The 20075-nt window shown below is 38.3% G+C and overlaps 1 protein-coding gene across 1 annotated transcript; it reads right to left on the reverse strand.

Moving 5' to 3' along the window:
* Positions 1-742: 742 nt before the first annotated feature.
* Positions 743-19932, reverse strand: HCFC2 (host cell factor C2). The gene is made up of 15 exons (XM_065420119.1): positions 19758-19932; positions 17270-17418; positions 16691-16851; positions 14064-14272; positions 13385-13469; positions 11003-11106; positions 10308-10496; positions 9198-9377; positions 8418-8467; positions 7189-7348; positions 6236-6436; positions 4671-4747; positions 3663-3803; positions 2060-2245; positions 743-1078 (listed from the first exon to the last, which is right to left on the reverse strand). The coding sequence occupies exons 1-15, from the start codon at positions 19930-19932 to the stop codon at positions 743-745; spliced, it is 2403 nt and encodes an 800-aa protein (XP_065276191.1).
* Between the last annotated feature and the right edge of the window lie 143 nt (positions 19933-20075).

Raw genomic sequence — 20075 nt, forward strand, 5'->3', positions numbered from 1 at the left:
GGTTCAAACAGACCATATTCTTGAAGCTTGTATCTAGAGATTTCAGTATATAGATTATTGCCAAAACCCTCAAAGCAGGGCTGGAATAGTAAACACCAAACTGAACTCTTCTACATTGTCTTCCCCCAGATTAGAGAAACAGTTTTCAAGTGTGGACAACAGTGTTTTCTAATAGCTCACCTTTGGTTTGAGCCCTGCAATTGTTTTACTGGTTTAAATGTAAAGGCTAGAAAGTAGTAACAAGCGGCTCATTGTCCTAATAAGCCAAGACACTAACACAATTTCAGAAACCTTAAGAGAAGGCAGTGATTTCACTGCCCTTACTGGCAGTGAACAAAATCAGGGCACTTCATACAGAGGCAATAAATTACTCTCTGATTAAAGAGGAAAAAGGACAGAAGGAACCAATCAAAACAGTGGATGCTACTAGGTTAGTTGGCAGTATCAGCAGGACAAAAATGTTGAAGCTGAAATGAAGCTAATTAGAATCTAAAGTTTGGTTGGGTTCTTTCTGATAATGTATACCTGTGGGGTGAACCAGTATAATGATTCAGTATTTTTTTACTTTTCAGCTTCTACTTGCATCCAAATTAATAGAACAAGTTGTCAAAGTTTTAAGTGGAACTTAAATTAATGACCAAATGTTTCTAAAAACTCTACAGATCATTCAGGCAGAAGAGGCTGCATGCTGCTAAGGAAAAATGGACTCAACAACAGAAAAACAGTTTGATAAATAGTTTTCTCATAGTGCAGATAAATCCCATTTAACACTACATTTGGTATCCACTTTACCTTGAAGCCATCGAACTTGCGTGGCTGGTCCATATCCTCTCTCATTCTTTGCAGAAATCCTGAACACTATAGCAGGTCTGGAGGTGTAATCAACATGGGCATTTGAAAGCTGTGCAGCAGTCACTATACATGATGTTTTAAGACCACAGTATATTTTCATAAATACAAGCTGATTTGGGTTTTCATGTACTTGTGTGGTACGAATAGCTAAGTAAGCTGAATATTCCAAGATATTTCCAGAAGGTGAAACAGGTGGCTCCCATGAAAGATGAATACAGTCTACACTCTGGAGAAAAATTTGAAACATTATAGTATCACAATATGTTGATACTCAACTGTAAATTAAGCACATTACATAAAGTTCCTTTACCATTTAAGTGTGGTTATACTCTACAGAGAGTGAAAAGGCACATTCTTACTCAGACCACCAGTCCTTATGTTTGTTCTGAGTCACAGCTGCTTACTTTACTTACAAAAGCATTTACTACCTTTTACTCTTGATAGCAAGCCTGAGCTAAAACAGCTATGGAAAACAGAAAACTTCTACTCTAGCTTATGCAAAACAAACAAAGAGCAGAACAAACACTGGGATTCCAGATGTACAAATAAGGGAATGAGGTGGTGTAAGTGTAAATAATGGAAGAAACTATTTAAAATGTATTATTGGTAATATAACATGAGCCAGAAAAAGCAGAGACTGATTTTCAGATCCCAAGTTGAATTTGTTGGGCTGGCAGCTAAAAAAACCAAAAACAAAAAAAACCCATCTTTTTATTTGTAAATGTACAAATTTAACAGTCATTGAGACACAAATATTAAATTTCAATGTCATTTTAAGAACTTCTCAGAGTGACCAACATTTTAACATGATTACTGCCTGATTTATAAAAAACCAACATTCTAAAACATCACCATTCTTTGGATCTTTTAACGTCTTGTTGTCAGGCCTTTTCTTTTAGGCTGCAAGCACCTCAGGACAGAGACAGTTTAACACTACACTAGACAAAGTCTGTACTGATCAGAGAAAAGTATGTTACCCGGTAATAATATTTTCATCAACACCTTTCTCTCAATGTTAAATGTCTGAATGGGGTTCATAACAAGAAGGCCACACAAAAAAAGTGTTACAGCACATAGAATTTACCCATCAACTTTTGACAATATATGCTAGGACAGTTTTTTTAAGTAAAAATCCCAGAAATTACCAGATTAGGTTTGGGAGACAACACAACACTACACAAACTGAAATCCTAGCCAGCTCTCTCACCTTGGTGATTCTGACTGTTGAAGGTGCCCCAGGAAAACCCGGAATGCAGGTTTTAAATTCACTGACTTTACTGAAAGGGCCGACACCACAGCCATTAATTGCAGCAACCCTGAACCTGTACACAGTGCCTGGAAAGAGATCCTGTTTCTTAAGTAAACTGTAGTCTGGGACATCTGCATTTTCCACCTGAAAATTTAAATAATGCAAAATTCAAGTAAATAAGTTTACCTGTAAAACACAAAAAAAAAAAAAAAAAAAAAAAATCACACCTAACCTAATAGATTAGCAGGTGGCAGGCTCAGTTTAAGCAAAAACTAAATTTAAAGTGATTTTAGAAGTGTGCGTGAACAGTATATACACAGTAGATCCAAGAAGTTAGGTCAAACTGTTATAAGGGTTAAAGAGAAGCCCTTATAACAGAAGCGTTTAAGAAAAGTTTATAATCCCCAGAAGTAATAAAGAAATCCTCAGCTGCTGTTTCACTGTGAAGTGTGCTCTGTTATACTGAACACAGCATATTATGGCTTGTTTGTTTTTTCATCTGATTATGGTCAATGATAAAGGCAGGATACTGGACTAAAGAGAAATTATTTGCTTGGTAGGGAACACAGGAGTTGCCATACATTGCTTTGTATTAGTGGCACAATTCTATGAGTTTTCTTTAAACAAACTAAATATATTTTTTTATTTCAGTAATTTACAAAAATCATACTAATTAAAGCACTGACCTACTGCAGAGGAATGATAGATAAGATAAAAAACAATTAAAACTGTAATCCCTATTTTCACTTCCTGAAAAATGCTTTTTGATTGCTTTCTCGCATTAGTGTAAGTGAATTTTTTTTTTTTTTTTTTTTTAAAAAGACAGTGAAGGGAATGGCACAAGTAAGCTTTTTAAATTATGCATTTGAAAAAAATGTATAGTCTTATGCCCAAGCTATTATATTTTGTCCCTTAACTTTTTTTTATTTCAAAAGTTGCTGTTTATAGTCATGAGATATAACTTTGACTTGACATAAAAATAAAGTTGTATAAATCTTTAAGTCACTATGCTGCTAACCAATACAGAATTCATTCATTTGTTTAAGTAAGGACATGTGTAATGTCAAACAATGTTAATGAGTATTAAAAAGAGAGTCACAATTAAAGGAGAAGAGATCTCAGTGAATAAGTTTCAAAGTTGTATTTAAACAGATACTAGATTAAAAATGTATAGCTAACCCACACCGTTTCTTAATTTTGAAATCCAGTTGCAGGTTTCTAGGTTTTCATACCTCCAGTGATCACACACAAAAAGTTCTTCCTGGTTTGAAAATTTACCAGCTTGAGAGCTATTTCCTATGTAACGCTGGCATAAAACTAGTAAAAACTTAAGTGCGCCTTCCCTATAATCATGCATTTTATTCAGCTGGTTCAAGATTTAGCCTCAGAAAAAACATAAGTAAGCAAGATATCTGTCAGCATCCTTTGTGTCCAGAACTCCTATTAGCACTAGCTCCTTCCACAGTGTGCCGAACCAGGAAATTCCCAAACCTTTAGTCTCTACCAGTTAATATACATGGGCAACACATTCCAAAATTAAGAACACACAAATAGCACTTACCTTGTTGGAGATGCTTAATTTTTCTTCTGGCAACAAATAGTACTGGCTCACCAAAGCACTGTTGCTTTTAAAAATTCCTACATCGTACCACTGTCGTTCTCTTGTTTTCACTGTTGCCATCTGCCTTAGTGGAGTAGTTTTCTAATGTTTGAGGAACATGTTATATAGACCACCCATACTTTAACACAACATAAAAAAGTCACATTTCACAAAACTAAAATGTATGAAAAAAAGAACTCCCAGTCACTCCAGTAAATTACACTTTGCTGTACTTCAAAAGAACAAATATACATTTACTACTCAAATGCAGTTAAAATACTGAGTGGTTAAACTTGTTAAAAACACTGGTACTTCCAAACACATAAGGTGAAAGGTATGCAGATAGTATGTGCCAAGATATGTTAGTAAAACATCTATTAGAAATACAAATTGACTGATGTTCTGATGCCATTTCTAAGAGTACTGCCCCAGAAAAGAGGTTCTTCTAGGAAGGACATTAGAATTTTTGTCACCTCCAAAGGGGCAAGTAGTTCTATATTAGCTCATCTCAGAGTTCAAAAGGAACTTAATTAAATTATCTATAGGTTTGAAACTATGCAGAATGCCTAATCTAAAGTATGCAAGACTACATACTTCTATTTTAATCGAAGTACTAATTACAGAATGCATTTATTACTTTATTACGCATACCAGCTATATGCACATAGTTGTACTATACTGAGTGATACAAAATGGGGTCCTACACTTGAAATGTAGTTAAATTTCCTCCCACCTTTCCTGAGTAGTTGTTTCATTTACACTCTCTCAAACCAAACTGTTTGCAACACAGCTCTTATTTTTTGAGAGACTGGATACAATGTATAATTTTCATCTGTACTATTCACAGCAACATACTAAGCAATGCATCATGTTTTTCTTTCAAACAAAATATAACTAACTACCGGGAGGGGCCTGAGACTAAGAAGAGATGTAATTATTCGTTTTTATTATGCAATGTCACATACTTACAGATAAGTGCACAGTCGAGTTATTTGTGTGACCAGTGCTGACCTTGGTTGAAGGCATTATAAAAGTAGTTTCAGCAACTGGAAACAAGAATTATATTAAAAACATTAGTTCACATAAAATAGTTGACATGTAAAGACAAACTTCATAGCTTATAAAATTTGTAAATGGATTTCAGTGAGAAGTGTCTCTTGCAAAAGTCTATTCAGTATTTAAGACATAGTTTGGTAAGTTTTACATGCAGTGCTATTTACAACCTGACAATTTTAATAGCTTTTTTAAACTAACTGCTGGTTTTAAATTTACAGAACAACTCTTAAGAGTGTCTGGTGTTGCATGCCATTGCAGTTAAAATGGTAGCATCAACAGGAGACTAGACCTACACAATTCTAAGGCAGTGGCATTATTAATAGTTATGGCCTAAAGTCGTATATAAATTCTGTTTACATCAGTATTGGACTGTACACAAACAAATCAGACTGGGGCAGAAATTGCCTACCCAGTATGAACAACCTAAATTTTAAACCTAGGCAATGAATACTTTTAAATGTATTGCTCATGCATAAAGCTAAGATTTTGTCATGGTTATTTTTAGTAAAAGTCACGGACAGGTCATGGGCAATAAAAATTCACGGAAGCCCGTAACCCATCCCTGACTTTTAACTAAAAATAACCGTGACAAAATGGGGAGGGATGGAGGTCCAGCACCCACAGCTGCTGCGGCTCCAGGGTCCCCCCCCCCGCTGCTCCTGAGAGTGCCAGGGATCCCCCAGGCTGGTTGAGAGTGCTAGAGTCCCCCCACCGGCTGACAGCTCCAGCCGTCGCCCCGGGGCTGAAGTGGAAAATGTCATGGAAGTCTCTGAAAGTCACATATGCATGAGTAAGGCTCAGGTTATCAGTACAGATCATGTGAGAACTCTAAACAAGGAATACAGAAAATACATTTTTAAAATAATCCACCATTTGGAAGAGAAAAAAAACCTAATTCACTACATTATATAATAATTTTATTCAAGATTCAGACAAATCTAATTATTCCATTTGTATTCTGTGCTTACATGTCAAATTTTTAGAATAGGCTTGTGTATGCAAGACATCACCAGGAGAGGGTCAACCAGTAGTTACTGCTCCCAGGTGATGGCAAATATTGCATATTCGCTTCCATCAAGAAATTTTGTATTGGCATTGTTTATATATTGAGTTTACATAACCTGCTCATTTCAGACATTTTAATCATACATTATGAGGTGGTCAGTCTAAAATAATAAATTTGGTTAATTGGTGGCTATCATTATCTAAAAGGTGGATTTTTGTCAACTTATAATGAACATCTGTAGCACTTTTCACCCACACAAATCAAAATGGTTTACAAAGGTGTTTAAGGATTATCCTCATTTTAAAGTAAGACCAGGGCAGAGATCTTTCAGCTTGTCCAATATCATCAATGCCTGAACCATTATTTCGATCCTAGCCACTATTCAAAGATGACAAATTTCCCACCACACTAGAAGTTGGATGGCCTTACATAAATATGGCTCAAAATACAGTATGTGAAACACATTTCAAACCTTCAGATTTTGAACTGAATGTTGTTAGTGAAGTTTCATCTTTAACAACTGCCCCATTTGTACTTGATGACTCAGTTTTAACAGCCTGCTGGGTTACCATAGTTTGTGTGCTGGAGACAGTACTGGATACAGAAGCATCAGGATTTACAGTTCGTATGTCCAAGTCATGTAATTCAGCTACATTTGCTGAAGTCTGAGGACCTGCAATATGGAAAATATTAATTCAACTTCAATATTGATGTCAATTGATAAATATCAGCCTAATCTAGTTGTTTTTTAGTCTGCTATAGGAATTGATGCTAGCCAGATTCACACTAGAATGACTCTGGTTAGATCCCTGCCATACACCAACTTTGGTGTTATTTAATTAATATCAATTTCTCCCCCATACCAGTTGATATATTTACACAAAACACAAAAATACCTAACTACAGACAGGTACATGAGATGCTTCTTAGTTCCTTGATTGATAAAATAGGCCCATCTGATTAAATTCTGTTATTCTGCTAAGCATTAAATCTGTGAGGTAAACATTTTAACATTGATCAGAAAGCAATTCCTAGTAGCAAAAACATCTGCAACCTTGAAATCCTAAATTTTTGCCAGTGCATGCAATTTAAGTGACCAGGAATATTATAAACTGTAGAAGTTAGTTTCTGGGTTGATACTTTGCATGCCAATTTTCAACCTGTAGCAACAGATCTCTCTCGTAGAGAACTGTTTATAGCCAGTATTTGTCATTATAGTGACAGAACTAAACACTTTATTGTGCTTAAAGCACAATAAACTAGGGACAAATTATGGTTTCATCTTTCCCCATTGTTATAAATATGTACAGTAATAAATACTTTGTGAAAGGCTTAATTTTAAAAACACACAAATATTCTAGCTTTGCTGTATTTGCAAGATTTTAACTCCAACTTTTCTTTAGTCTCTACTGAATAAACTCTTACCTAAAGTGCACGCTGGCAAAAGCGAGGGGGCATTTGACTCTTTGAATCCTCTAGAATCTAGATGGTTTTTCTTTGTAGCTTCTTGTGTAACAATGTTTTCAGGTTCAGTAATATTTTCTTTAGCTTCTAGTTTTAGTAATGAATTAGATGTAACTTGTACCTAGCCAAAAAGAAAGCAATTGTTTGTTTACAATAATTGTTAAAGTTTACAATTTGAGCTGCAAACATTGCAAGGACGTTTGTTCATAAAACCTTTCCACTGGAATTTCAAATAAAGATGGAAGTAATTAAACTTGTAAAACATAAGCTTTTCATAAATTCTAAATTTGATCTGATAGTGTCCTTGTAACATTCAAAGCTCTGTTTTGGAGACTGCTGGTATTCTTAAATGGAAGTGCACATTAAAAGTTATCAGGTACATTTAGTTTATTTGCAAATAATCACATAAAGTACAATTACGTAGGCTCAACTATATTCCAAAAAAGATTAAGAAATTTTATTAGAAATCCCACTTCCATACTCATACCAACAGGCTTCCTGCAGGAAACTATAGTATTAAAGAAAACTTGTATTTCATTAAGATCCCCAATTAGTCTTGAGGAACAAGTTGTAATCTTTAAGTGTCTTCAATTTTTGATTCCACACAAGTTTGCCTGTTTTAAGAGGCCTTAAACATTTATGACCTAATCTAGATTTTTGAAAGTTTAAGTCTTTTTAACCAGAATCTCTCTTTTAATGACCCTTCTTTTACTGGTAACACGGCAGAAGGGAAGTCAGCTGTACACACACTGCTTTTCACAGATTTCCAACGGCCATATTAGGAGCCAGCTGCTACTGACATGCTTCCAAACACCGTATTAGGAGCCTGCTACAAAGAAAGGAATTTCACCAAGGCTCTAATAAAGTAGCATATCCTCTCTGCCTCCCTGTACCCATTTTGCTGGGGCTTTGATGACGAAGGAGATTCTTCTTGAGATCAGGCTCCCAGCTACCATAAAGTACTCAGTGCAACTGCAGCTTCCCTCTTGTATCATCAGCAATGGCTTTTCAAGACGCTCCATTCAATCAGGAAGTGAGGTAGCATCATTAGAACAAAAGTAATGTAATTAAGCAGTAAATTTTTTAAGCTTAAAAATATTTCAGACTTTTTTAAAATTGGCAAATTAGGGTGGGAAGCAAAACCATCATTAAACATTGTCCTGATTTGAGAATCTTCAGTTTACACTTACATGATTAGGAACCATGTGATTTGTTTGGCTGTGAAGATCCAGCTTGATTCCTGGAGGAAGGATGATAGTCATTGATTATAGACTTTGCTGTTGAGTAGAACCACCTTACAGGTAAACAAAAACAAACACCCATTGATTCTATGAAGCATTAAAATGCTTTATATGGAGTCTATTTTACCCCAGTGAGCGAGCGCCAGAGCAGTATGAAGGCGCTTTTGTATAAATGAGAATCAGGCCCTTTGTCTTACTGTCAAAATCCCTGTTTCTAGTTACAGTAGCACTAAGTCTGAAATGAAACTGTAAGAGCAAACAAAATCAATGGAAATCCTTTTCCCACTACCTTCTCCTTCAAGTCACATACAAATAGGATGTTAAACTTACCTTTGAACTCATTCCCCACTACTTCATGTACTGGCTAAAGTCGCAGTTAGATTTCAGGATATCATATAACAAAGTACAAAATCCATTCTGAGATTGTATTTTCCAGGCTCATATCAAACGTTTGACTCTGTAAGGCACTTCCAGGCTCATGAAGTTCTAGCTTACATCAAGGAACCACTCCACCATTCACCAACTCAGGGTCAGGAAGCACAAGGGCAGTTTACAACCAGATTTTCAACTCTTGAGTTGCAGTGTGTGCACTCCCTAGGCATAGCCAAAGATCTGGGTCTTTATCTTACATATTTAACTATCCATTTTAAAATTAAGGTATCTATGTAAATATCTACAGGACCCTTTGTAGAAATGTAGTTTCATCTAAGGGAAATATTGCAGTATTACCTTGTGGATTCAGCAGTGCAGTCTCAGGAACCACAGTTCCACCAGTCACTGTAGGCGCTGGGGAGTCAGCATTTAACTGAAGAAGATATCCTTCAACTGTAGGAACTTCATCCCATTTTACTTGAAAAGAATTAGTTGTAGCTCTGATCAGCTGTACCTGTGATGGTGCTGGTGGTTTCTCTAAAAGACACCAATTAAATACAATTGGAATATTTAAAGTTGCTCTTTCATTGCAGTTCAAATGATATTTGTGTAATGACAGTACATCAACGGTTCTCATTTCTCCAAATACATATGGCATAGGCCACGTGACAAAAAGCATTTTTCAAACAGGTTATAAAATAAAGCCAGAAAATACTAAATTGTCTCTCTCGAGTGTCATACAAGGCACATTTTTTCAAGTCTCATGCCTTTTCTTACTTATTTGGCAGCAGAAAAACCAATGAGGTTTTATGCTGCATATGCAGAGGCATCACTTCAAAGATCACGGAGAACAGAGGCTCCCTAGACAGCTTTATTGAGGATGCACCCAGAAGACTGGTCTAAGTATCTCTAGCACTGAATGTAATTGGACAGAATTCAACAAAAATGGCTAAGCAGCAGAAGACGACCTATGAGAAAACGTGAGATTATAGTTTCATTAAGCAACTAAGAGTGGAACACAACCTTTTACAAGTACCTGAATTGTGCAAACACCAAATACAGCAATTGTTTAGCGTGGTGAAAGCAGTAGGAGCAACAATAAAGTGAAATTAAGGCAAATGTAAAGAGCACATCAGGAAAAATCTTACAAATGTTTAGATAATATGCTCTCAGCATCTTGTACTCAAGAATCTTAGAGGTGTTTTAATTAATTTAGCCTCATAAAACCTCTTTGCAGGCCTGTGGAATTTGAGACCTGTGAAATAGATCATTGTTTTTAGCAGAAAGCCATAACAATAATCTTTAAATGCATCAACACTGAAGTAATATTTTACTAGAAAAATCTGAGATTTAAAAGTTCACTGAATTTGCTATAGACTAAAACTTCTGAGCAGGTATGATGCCAAGTTTCTATATTGTAGTAAAATGTACAACAGATTATAGTACTTTTATTATGATTTTACACACCTGTATCTAAATACCAAAGATCCTTGCAGCAAACTTGATTGTTCCAAGCTTTTCTGTAACCATCTCTACCACTCCAGATGTACAGACGAGTACCGACTGCCACAGCACAGTGTCCAGCTCTTGGCCCGGGTAACAAGTTCTTTTTGTCTTCCTGACAATCTGAGATTAGACCTATCCATTCCGTGGTATCTAGTAAGTGAAACTTGAAATAATCAGTACCATTCAATAAGTGTTTTCAAAACAAGGAATACAGATAATAATCCACCTAACTAGTCAAAGGGAAAGTGATCATCTGTGAGAATATACATATGTTTATATTTACTCATTTGAATCATTATTGTTTCCAATATTCTCTAACCTCTGAAGTTAAACCAGATATCATCTACATTGCAGGCAAGTCATTTGAGCCCACACTCAAACTGATTTGTATCATATATGATCAATTACATTTTTTTTGCCAGGAGACAAATTTGTAGAAGCCATTTTCCTGATCTTTGGTTGCATCATGTGGAAATGTAGAGTAAAAAGGTATGGGTCCTAAGGTAGTTCAGGGTGCATAACTAAAAGGAAACTCGTGTCTAAACTAGTTCTAAAGTCACCTAAGAATATTTTTTTTTTAAGACTTTACTCATAGGTTTACATCTGTTAAAACAAGTGTTCAATTTATCATCATCAAGAAGGGCAGAAACACTAACCCAAATTTAGATAAGAAAATGAACTGGTACACTTCCATTCACCATCACGAGCAGAAATCTCATCGTCCACTGTCTGTGGAACCCATCCACCAAAAACATACATTCTAAAAATAAGGGAAGAGGGATGGGGGGGAGGTGGGGGAAGAAAAAAAAGACAAAGCTAATTAACAACATTCCCAGGCCTGTTGCATCATTCCATCTCACTATATACTCTATGACAAAAACAGAATATTTACAGGATTTTAGTGTTTCAATCATAGTTTACAAGAGTTTGTTTATGCCCCATGTCTTTTTCTAATCGGTGCTGTTACAGGTCTACAGCTATCAAGTGTTGAGCAAAATAACTATGAGAAATATTCCACATTATGCACCAGGGCACTTAAATATGCCAGAGGTGTATTAATTTTGTATTATCAATAAAGGCATCTGAAACTGCTAGATATTTAGACGTTAAACATTTACACAGAACTTCTACAGCCCTTCCATGTATTGTTCACAACAGACCATTTTAAAAGACTGTCAGATATCAGAATTAGAAATGTGTTGTATGAAATACAATCCGATAACATTTTTTAGGAATAACAAAAATCAGAAGTTGTGATCTTGTCTCAGAGGGCACTCTTCTTCCCCCACCCCATATATATACACAACCTGTAAGGTAATTAAATTGGAAGCAAGTATATTTACTTTGTTAAAGCTATCTGACGGACTGAGTTATGCTAGCAGATAGAAGAGTAATCTAGAGCAGTGGTTCTCAATCAGGGATATACATACCCCCGGGAGTACTCCCAGGTCTTCCGGGGGTACAGCAACTCATCTATATATTTGCCTAGTTTTACAACACGCTACATAAAAAGCGCTGGCGAAGTCAGTACAAACTAAAATTTCATATAACTTGTTTATACTGCTATATATACACACACACACACTATACACTGAAATGTAAGTACAATATTTATATTCTAATTGATTTATTTTATAATTTAATGGTCAAAATGAGAAAGTAAGCAATTTGTCAGTAATAGTGTGCTGTGACACTTTTGTATTTTTATGTCTGATTTTGTAAGCAAGTAGTTTTTAAGTGGGATGAAACTTGGGGTACGCAAGACAAATCAGACTCCTGAAAGGGGTACAGTAGTCTGAAAAGGTTGAGAGCGACTGATCTAGAGAGTAAAAGAATACACAGAAATTTTCCAGATTTTAGGTGTTATTTTGTATAGTTATACAAAGGAACTAGGGAAAGAATTAGATACATGCATGACTCAGTCTAATTAAATGATTCTGGATACAGAATTCAGTTTTGTTGATGGAAGTTTATGGGGCTGGGGGGAGGGTGCACATGCGTGTGTGTATATATTTCCACAGCACTTTGATGGCCTATGAAATGCAAAGGTACAAGTAATGATCAAGCTCTACCTCTCCTCCTAAATTGTTAGCAGCAGTATTGCCTGGAAAAATCTATTCAAGCTAAATGTTATTTATAATACGAAGTAACATCAGTCTTTTTAAAATATCACTCTAAAGTTTAGCATTTCAACGTACACTTCCCCCCCTTCCCTACTCTCACTCAGTATCTGGAATGTTTCTCTCTTGAACTCCAGTATATTACAATATTGAAGTCCCTAAAAAGCTATAGAATGACCCATCTTTCAGATAATTGTATGTGTTACCATATGTTCAAATATTACACTACCTGTTTTATGGATTATCATTATGCAATCGCAAAAGCGCATGGGTGGTTATTTACATGCATTAAAAGCTGTCTCTATTTTCATGAGTTTTTGAAATTTGTTACATGTTATGGCGTGAGGTGAAAAGCTGTGAATACAGAAGACTATGTACCTACTACTATCTACCAACAAAGAGATCCGAGAAATTACCAACCAGCAGCTCGTCTCCACTAGAATTAGAAGGGTGCGTTGGGCATATTTGGGGCATGTATTCCGGATGCCAATATGCAGGCTCCCACATGATGCTGTTAAGTGGAAGCCAACGGGTGTGAGGAAATGAGGGTGGCCAAAAGGAACCTTAAGACCACCCTTTAGCAGGGAGAGCAGAAGAGTTGATCTCAACACCACAGAGCAGATGGAAGCAGCAGCTAATGACAGAGAGGAATGGAAGAGACTGGTTTCTGCCCTGTGAGCCAACATTGGCGTGAGAAGGATGTAATAATAGTAATAATATTAAAATTCACTAACAGCCTTAATTTAGATGATGGCATAGATTCCACAAAGGCACAACATCCGGAAGAGCATTCCACAAGGCCAAAGCTGTTTTATGTTGTACAGTGGTGGGTAAAGGTAATCCAGTACAGAAACACTATATCATCATTCTCCTACTAGGTGTACCTTTCTATAGTTGAGCTTTTAACAACAGACATACTTGTTTCCTATTACATTGGCTGTATGGAGACTGCGAGGAAGTGGCACCGTCCCCTTAGTTTCTGGTCTTGACCAGGTCATTGTTTCTAAAAAAAAAAAAAAATAAGATAGCATTTCAGCAGAGTAATAAATATATCCTATATAGCTATTTGTGCATATCACTTCCTAGATTTCAGGAAATACTGTGCATGTACCTACTATTAATTAGATTTTAACAAAACAGGAAGGTAGCCCCTTTCAAGCTAATATCTATATTCATATTTACACAGTTTTTAAAGAACTTCACACTAAGATGATGTTTATGTTGACTGTCCTTTTCAGAGTTATATAATAGGTTGACAAACCTGTTTACCAATTTGAAATTGATATTATAATCCCAATTTCACTAAGGCTAATCAATTTTTAATTATTTTGGTAAGAATATTTAAGATATCCTAGTAAAACCAATGATCTCAGTGTGCAAGTGAATGTTGCAGCATGTTAGTGGTAAAAGTAATACAGTCATAGAAATCTGACACATCTTGTCCTACTGAATAAAATGGCGTTAAGACTACACACTGGATGTCATTAAATCATATGTTAACTGCACTTATATATCATATCACTAATCGTCATAGGGTTTCACTTTTCCTCAACACCAGATATGCACTTAAATTGATTCACACATTGACCGAACTCACCTATGTCAAGCTCCCAAAGGTCATTAAGTCGACAGCCACACATCCCTCCAAAAATATACATCTTTGGATTTCCCAAACCTTTTCTGCAATACACAATGGCTGTGTGGGATTCTCGAGGAGAAGGCAAGATCCCTTTGGTCATTGGAATGCTCCAGCCTACGACTCCAGAACCATGTTGCAGCTCCAGTTCATAGAAATCATTTAAATATCTAGTGTAATATTAGGAAGATATTGAAAAATATAACTGAAGGATTATAAAAGGGAACATTGCTGAGGGTCTAAAATTCACCTCTTTAAGTTGTTTTTTTCCCCAAAAGGTTATCCTAGCAGAGGGCTATAATGATTTTATTTTTACAGTACCCAAACATTTGATGGTAGGGGCTCTACAAACAGAATAAAAACAAACTCCACAAAATAGCATTCTTTTCAAACAAGCAAAAAGGAGGAAGATCCAATTTATAAAAGGGAAGCTAAACATAGGGCCAGTATTCATTCTAAAAATACTGAGATGATATTTAAATGTAACGAGGAACAAAATATGGGTAGATATCAGGCACAAACTGTACATCGAAGAAAGTCTGCTTTCATACCATCTTTGACATGTGGCATTCCACAAAAAAGCCATATTCAAAAGTGACACCAAGATTCTTAGCATGATTCACTACATCTGAACAAATTTCCTCAGCAATGGAAGAGCTGCTTGCTAAACTGTAAATGACAAATACACTATGATATGGTGCATCAGCAGAATATGAGCAGAATGCCCTCGGGTTGGTCAGTGAAGGGGGAATTCACCATTTATTGTTGAATTAAATGAAATCCACTTATTGCAAGTTACTTTTAGAGAACTGTCCAAGTTCTGATACTTGTTTCAGTCAAATCTTGTTTTATAGGGAGAATAGAGTTTTGGCACTTTACTGCAGCTAGCCAGTTGCAAGTGGTCTTAACTGCAGATCACGGGAGGGGGGGGGGGAGAGAGGAGGAGAAGGAGAGTATTTTCAGATATATGCATCCGAAGAAGTGGGCTGTAGCCCACGAAAGCTTATGCTCTAATAAATTTGTTAGTCTCTAAGGTGCCACAAGTTCTTTTTGCGGATACAGACTAACACGGCTGCTACTCTGAAATTTTCAGCTTTGATATCCTATGTGTGTTGATTTAAAATTAACTGTACTTTGAAGTGTTTGTAAATGCAGCACATTCCATGGTTCTCTGCAACATCCTAGTGAACAAATCTTCCAACCCAAATCCACTGAAGCAGGAAGACTCATGGGAACTTCAATTAAAGTAACTTAAATTAAAAATACTAATAGCATGCCAAAGCACTGTATAAAGATATATATGGGTATGTCTACATTGTAAGTAAATACCTGTGGCTGGCCCATATCAGCTGAATCGTGCTTGTGGGTCTCAGGCTAAGGGATTGTTTAACTGCAGTGTAGACATTTGGGCTTGGGCTGGAGTCCAGGCTCTGGAATCCCCCCAGCTTGCAGGTTGCCAGAGCCCAAGCTCCAGTCTGAGCCCAGGCACTTACATCACAATTAAACAGCCCTGAGCCTGAGCCCCAGCCAGTTAACGTGAGTGTTTAATTGCAGTGTAGACATACCCAATAAGGTCATCTGATGTTTCTCCAACAGGAGATTGAAGGAGAGAGACTACTGTTCAGAAATTTAGTAGCTAATCCTGGAGTTCCGCAAAACGGCAATCTATTCAGCTTCCACTGCAAATATGTCAGAGCTTCTAGCCCAGGGGTGGGCAAACTTTTTGGCCTGAGGTCCACATCGGGGTTCCGAAACTGTATGGAGGGCAGGTGTAGTGTATTAAATTACTCCCCGTAGGAATATGCTACTTACGGAGCCCCAGGACTGGCAGCCGTTAGTACACTATAAGTAGCACATTCCTACGGGGAGCAATTTAATACACTACACCCAGGTAGGGAAGGCTGTGCCTCTCCGAACAGCCTGGCCCCCATCCCCTATCCACCCCTCCCACTTCCTGCCCTGACTGCCCCCCTCAGAACCCTCGACAAACCAAGCCACCCTGCTCCCTGTCTGCGCCAACCCCTATCCACACCCACACCCCTTGACAGGCCCCCCCGGGACTCCCATGCCTATCCAACCACCCCTGTCCCCTGACTGCCCCCAGGAACCCCCCGCCCCTTATCCAACCTCAGGACTGGCAGCCATAAGTAGTACACTATAAGTAGCACATTCCTACGGGAAGCAATTTAATACACTACACCCGGCAGCTCTCACAGCTGCGCTGCCCAGCAGGAGCTCTCAGCCCCGCAGCCCAGAGCGCTGGCGGCACGGTGAGCTGAGGGTGCAGGGGAGGGGCCGGGGGCTAGCCTCCCCGGCAGGGAGCTCAAGGGCCAGGCAGGACGGTCCCGCGGGCCGTAGTTTGCCCACCTCTGTTCTAGCCAGTTCTCCCTGCAACAAGCCTAATGGGAAGACTATAGCAAAGGTTTAGTTTGCAAAGGCTATCTAACATGCATTTCTAGTAATTCCATCACTTTACCATCTGGGACATGAAAAAAATTTCTTCTTCATTGAACAGTTTGGAAGCTTTTTTGGTTTGTGTCTTGTTACATCTATTATTTATATATTTTGATTAAACCCAATCAGCATACCTGGGAATGTTATTGTTTGAATCTTCACTTTCATTTGCCAGGCCACCAAATAAATAACACTTGTTACCATATAAAGAAAAGCTGTGGCCAAGTCGAGGACAAGGTAGTGAACCAATAGATGGAGGCTGAGGTTTTACTTTTTTCCACAGCCATCGACTTGCCTTGGGGGGGGGGGGGGGGAGGGAGAAGAAAGAGGGAGAAAAAAAGAAAAAAGAGCTTCAGAAATCAAATCTGCTCACATACAATCAATAAGTGTAATTTGAGAGTCAAGATGATAACATCATGGACTATTCTTTGCATATATTCTGTATAATCTTTAGTTGAGTATTAATTTATTGAATATTTTCTGATACCCTCCTAAATCAAACAGGAATAAAGCTAAGTAACAACTGATAATAAATTAATGATGAAGTAAAACCTAATTACAATTTTCATCCACGCCAGCTTTCTAAGAGTCGCAGCCTGTCAGATCATTCCAAACTCAATGTATTATTTTACTTAAATAGAAGCGGAATCTTTTAGCAAAATGGATAAATGCAGCAATCTTTAAAACTGAAAGGTCTTTATTGTGTTTCTTACCTGTAATTCATATAAATCATTACTGTATCTTCCATATTCAACCATTCCTCCGAACACTAATATTCTGGTACCATCGCAGACAAATCCATGGGCTGCACAGCCTGGAGGAATATCTCCTCTAACAGCAGGAAGAAACCACTGATTTGTAGCTATAGTATAAAAAAAAATTATTTTTAATGCCAGAGTGAATTGATGCTCCTTTTACAACTCTGCCATCAAAAGAGGGACACATAAGAGACACTTTTTCTTCTTTACTGAATGTAGGTGGCTCTGAATGGGAAAGGATAACAATAAAGAGGTTATAAAATAAAAAAGCAAGTCAATTGATGGAAACAACAACACATTAATCACTGCTCTGTGAAACAGGTGTTACTGAACATAAACTCTGGCAAGTCAAGTGTAAAAGTATAATTAGACAGGCCAAAAAAGAATCTGCAGAGCAACTAGCAAAAAACAAAAACTAACAGTAAAAAATTTTAAGCACATCAGAAACAGGAAGCCAGCCAAACAATTAGTGGAGCTACTGGATGATCGAGATGCTAAAGAAGCACTAAAGGAAGACAAGGCCATTGCGGAGAAGTTAATTGAATTCTTTGTATCAGTCTTCACTGCAGAGGATGTGAGGGAGATTCCCATATCTGAGACATTCTTTTTGGTGACAAATCTGTGGAACTGTCCCAGATCGAGCATACAAGGTCAAAGTGGGTAACTGTCATGCCCAAGCTCACACAACAGTAGTAGTTCTGGCTTCCTATACAGTTATACTAAGTTCTAGATCACACACTCTATGCCCCTGTTGACACTAGAGAACCTTTTGAAAAAATTCCCATTATTGCCAACACCAGTTCAGATTAATCGAATTTAGCAACTTTCAGAGTTTTAGCGAAGATGTGGTTTCCATTACTGACACTGTTTTCAGCACTATGTCATCTAACCCTCCTATCACAAAGGATAACTAGATTGGTGCAGAAACTGAATTAATGTTAACAACTGCAGGGAATTCTTCACAATTATCCCTAGAGAAGACATGGCCCAGGTAACTAGTAAAAGTCTCTCACACTACTCAGACTCACTGACTTCCACAGACTCTTTCCAAAGAAAAGACATCTTTCTACTGTCAATGAAATAAAGGTCAAAGTCACATACCCTTTTACTACCATACAGTGTTTTAAAGGGATAGTCAATTTGACATCTAGTCAGTGTTAAAAAGTTTCGTTATATTTACCCCTACCAGTAATATATGTACATTTGAATTTTCTTATTGTAAATATTTTTCTCCCCTTTAGCTGTCAGATTCCCCCCCCCCCCACGCACGCACACAATAGGGGAAACTATTAAACTAATTCTACAAGAAATACAGTAAATACACAAAGTAAAATGTAAATAACACTTTCCCCAACCTCTTGTGTTATTTATAACACTATAGTAGATTAGGACATTTTAAAAAGTGGGGTTTTTAAACTGACTGCATCTGTTAAAGTGTAGCAAAGTCCTATCTGCAAGCTGGTATGGTAAAATTTTGCTCAGAAGAAAACCTAACATTTCTCCTCTTAATGAGCTACCTTCAAAATATTTTCACAATCCCTGACTTCAGCTAAAATGCTTTCACAAAAATCATACAACCTTTTTTTTGCTATTTGTATATGTTTCTAGAGTACTTGCATTTGGAGAGGTAAAATGATGGTATAGCTCTCATTTTCTCAACTTGGGTGTCCTTTAATTCTTATCCCAACCAGCAGTAGCAAAATTTGATTTGTACAGAACAGCCTACTTATTCCCCATCTTATGTCTCACACTGAAATTCTACACAACTATCCCAGTCAGATGGGATTCTGTGCAGTAAATGTTTCAGCATCTAAGCTGTCATGAATAATATAAAATTAGTCTTCAGGAGTGGTTATCTGGAAAAACTCCCAATGCAGCCACATTCACTTTTCTAACCCAGATCTATTTCTCTTCATATTCAGTGCCTTGAGCTGCCACCAGAAGGAACAAGTGGGATTTGGAGGATGAAGGAGAGACAAGAGGAATAAACTGCTCTCCAGTTGCTCAACAGGCACCTTCTCAGTCAATTCCATCCAACCCTCCCTAGCTAAAGAGGAGGAGATGACAGATTCACACCTGGGGACTTAACTTCCTTTGCCTTAGAAGAGGGAGTAAATCCAGCCTCGGCATTCAAATGCCGACACAACGCCAGCAGGACCCAAATCTAGGGAAGATTTTTCTCTCAGCGGCCTGCAGCCCACACAACAGCAGCTGCCGCCAGGCACCCAGGGCTAAACCTGAGTCCCACGGAAATCAGCGGAGCAGAGATAGGAAACATCCCCCCCCCCTCACACACGTGCACCCCCCATAAGCCCCCACGCGCACCCCAATGCCCCGTGCGCCCGCACCGCTGGCTCCCTGGGGAGATCCGCTCAGCCCCAGCGCGCCCAGCCCGGCCGTGGCGGCGGCTCCGGACCCGCCCGCAGCGGGCCGCGCCCCGTACCCGTGTTGTAGACGTGCAGCTCGTCGGCGATGCCCTCGTTGCCGCCCCCAAAGATGATCACCAGCTCGCGGATGGCCACGGCGCGGTGCCCGTGGCGGGAGCGGGGCACCGGCCCGGTGGAGGAAGGGACCCGCCTCCAGCTCAGGGCAGCAGCAGCGGCGGCGGCCGCCGCCATCTTGGCGCCACTCCCACAATGCACGGCGCGGGCGAAGGGTGGCCGCGGGTGGCGAGAAGAGGAGGCGTTTGGACTGCGCGCGCGCGCGCAGCAGCCGCCCCAAGGGGACGTCCCTTTGATTGCGTCAGACACACGCCAGTGTA

The sequence above is a fragment of the Emys orbicularis genome, chromosome 1, assembly GCF_028017835.1.
Source record: "Emys orbicularis isolate rEmyOrb1 chromosome 1, rEmyOrb1.hap1, whole genome shotgun sequence".
NCBI classification, from domain to species: Eukaryota; Metazoa; Chordata; order Testudines; family Emydidae; genus Emys; species Emys orbicularis.